Source organism: Sinocyclocheilus rhinocerous, unplaced genomic scaffold (genome assembly GCF_001515625.1).
Source record: "Sinocyclocheilus rhinocerous isolate Xijiao unplaced genomic scaffold, SAMN03320098_v1.1 scaffold2875, whole genome shotgun sequence".
Taxonomy (NCBI): domain Eukaryota; kingdom Metazoa; phylum Chordata; class Actinopteri; order Cypriniformes; family Cyprinidae; genus Sinocyclocheilus; species Sinocyclocheilus rhinocerous.
Genome location: NW_015634030.1, coordinates 50,996 through 53,902, shown reverse-complemented (window position 1 = coordinate 53,902; position 2,907 = coordinate 50,996). Strand labels below are relative to the sequence as shown.

Genomic DNA, 2,907 nt, shown 5'->3' with positions numbered 1-2,907 from the left:
AAAATATATATATATATATTTATTTTTTTTTTTTTAAGCAATAAAAATAATTTCTAAGGTTTACGTTTTAGTAAACAATAATAACCCTGACCTGCACAAATAAAATTAATTAATACCACATTTCTATACAGAACAAATCCATACAATTGCAAAATAAATAACTGCATTAATTAAACCGGGTAAAATACTATAAAACACTAAATGCTACACTATAAAAGACATGTTTCCTTCGATATACACATATATGTATATTTTCAATTGGCCTGTGCTTATGCATTAGAGGTTTATTGATATATAATTCTGCTGATTATTGTGCCAATAAAAGTAAAATCTACATACTGAATTTTCAGAGCGAGTTTATATCCAATTAAATGCCACATAAAATTAATTGCATCATCAAAATACCAGAAAAAAGATTTCGTGCATAATTTGGGACTTTTAATCACAGACAAGCCTGAAATGCACAGGGACTCTTATTTTGAATTTAAGATCTCTCACAGTGCTGAGAGTTTTGTTATGGCATTTAAAGCCGTGTATTTGATTCAAACGCCTCTTCTGTGTGACGTGGCTCGCTGGTTACCACAGAGGCGATGACGGACGCGGTGGCGGCGATCTCGTAGTAAGTGCTCCACTGAGACGTCTGCGTGGCCGAGTTGAAGAAGAAGGTCTGCAGGACGTACTTTCTGAAGGCCACGTTATACGGCCGCCGCCAGCTGAGCACGACAGCACTGGGACTGAGCGGATAAACCACCAGATCACGCACACCTGTCGGCTCTGACACACCAGCCAATCACAGAGCACGGTTAGTCAGGGGGGCGGAGCTTCATCACACATGCTCATTATATATGCACTCACTCACTCACCGATGTCGATGATGATTGGTTCAGACGGGGGACTAACCAGCGGCCCGTTCGTGTGATAAACCAGCACTCTGTACTGAGCACCGGGGGTCAGGCTGCTGATGATGTCACTGGTGATGTTCTCCTATCAGAGAGCGGAGAGCGGGTCACGTGACAACGAAACACTTTTACAGCTAAACCACTGACATTAAACTTCTGGTGAGGGTTCGATGGATTTCCATCAAAATAAAAGTTTGATGGTTTCAATTAGTATTGTAATATAACAGTAATGCAAAATAAAATTATAATTTTTTTTAAATACTAAATTTTTTTTTACAGTGAAATATTACGATAGCAATATTTATTGTATTGTTTTAATTTAGAAATGCATATGCTGTATGTATATATATATATATAGATATACAGTGGGTACGGAAAGTATTCAGACCCTATATATATTTTTTTGTAATATATTTGTATGGAAGAAAAATAATGCCATATGTCTTTGAAACAAAAAAAACGTTAAACGCACAAACTGAAAAAAAGATGCATTGCATTAACAGCGCTTGCATTTTTAGGTCCTGAAATGTAACATAGTTGTTTATTTAAGATGTGAATATTTCAATTCTAAATATTTCACACACATTTTCGTAATTAAAAATTCACGGGAAACAGCGAAGATGTTGAATTAAACATACACACAATCAGCTTTACCACATGTTTATACTGGCCCTGATAATCAAAACTTCTACTTAGCGCTTGCTCCATTTCTGCCGATCAATGAATGAATGACTCGATCCACCTGTTGCTTTGGTCTTCATGAACAGCCGCTTGCGCCACCTGCTGGTGAGCGACTGACAGCAGCTGCAGATCATGCATCGGTGCTGGAAATACAAGGCATTAAAATGCAAGCACTGTTAATGCAATGCATTATTTTTTCAGTTAGTGCTATTCAACGGGCTTTTTGTTTCAAAGACATATGGCATTATTTTTCTTCCATATATTTGACTTTATATATTTAATATAAAAAATATTAATAAAACAACAACAACAATAATAATAATAAATACTGTTATTATTACTATTATTGATATACAATCGTAACATTTTGGCCAAATTGTTCAGCAAAACAAACATGGATTTTTTTTATTTTACAGTGAAATATTACAATAATAATATTTCTTGCTTTGTTTTTATTTAGAAATGTATATATATATATATATGTGTGTGTGTGTGTTTATAATAATAATAATAATAACTATAAATATGTCTTCATATATTTATGCCTTCATATATTTGATATAAAATAATATTAATAATAATAATAATAATAATAATAATAATAAATACTGTTACTATTATTATTATTGGCATACAATCATAACATTTTGGCCAAATTGTTCAGCAAAACAAACATGGATTTTTTTTATTTTACAGTGAAATATTACAATAAAAATATTTCTTATTTAGTTTTTATTTGTTAGTCTGTATGTAATAATAATAATAATTATAATAATAACTTCTAAAAGTTATAATAATATTATTATTATTATTATTATTATTTTATAGCCATATTGATATACAATCACAATATTTTGCCAAAATGGTTCAGCCCTACAAACAAGCACAACAAACCCGTATTTGTTTTAGTTTTTTTTTTTTCCTGAATAGCGCAGCTCTAATTCATATGGTGCATCATAATGCAGCTTCTGTCACACCTGTGCTGGACGGTTTTGTTGACGCTGATAGAGTTTAACTGGTCTGCAGTGTTCTGATCGCCTGAATGAACTGGTGAAATCTGCATATTTGACATACAACATCAGGTGAGTGATGTCAGGTGGCTGTGGATCAGTACCTCGGAGCAGTAGGTGTTCTCCATGCGCTGGCTGATGCTGGGCCGCAGACAGGTGAGCGACAGCACCGAGATCAGACTGCCATTATATCTGTGACGCGACGGAGCCCAGGACACAGCAGCCGTGCTGGAGTCCAGCATCTTCACACTGACCTTCTGCGGACGCTCCTGCGGCTGCTCCATCCACTCACCCGCCGGACCTGACACACACACACA

At 35.0% G+C, this 2,907-nt stretch overlaps 1 protein-coding gene across 1 annotated transcript in view; it reads right to left on the bottom strand.

The window, feature by feature from the left end:
* LOC107745277 (receptor-type tyrosine-protein phosphatase O-like) overlaps positions 1-2,907 on the bottom strand; it is a 45,402-nt gene that overhangs the window by 18,561 nt on the left and 23,934 nt on the right. The window contains exons 7-9 of the mRNA XM_016559125.1: positions 2,695-2,901; positions 864-984; positions 581-774 (exon numbers count right to left, since the gene is read on the bottom strand). Of these exons, the coding sequence (XP_016414611.1) occupies positions 581-774; positions 864-984; positions 2,695-2,901 (522 nt within the window). The remainder of the gene's footprint in view (positions 1-580; positions 775-863; positions 985-2,694; positions 2,902-2,907) is intronic.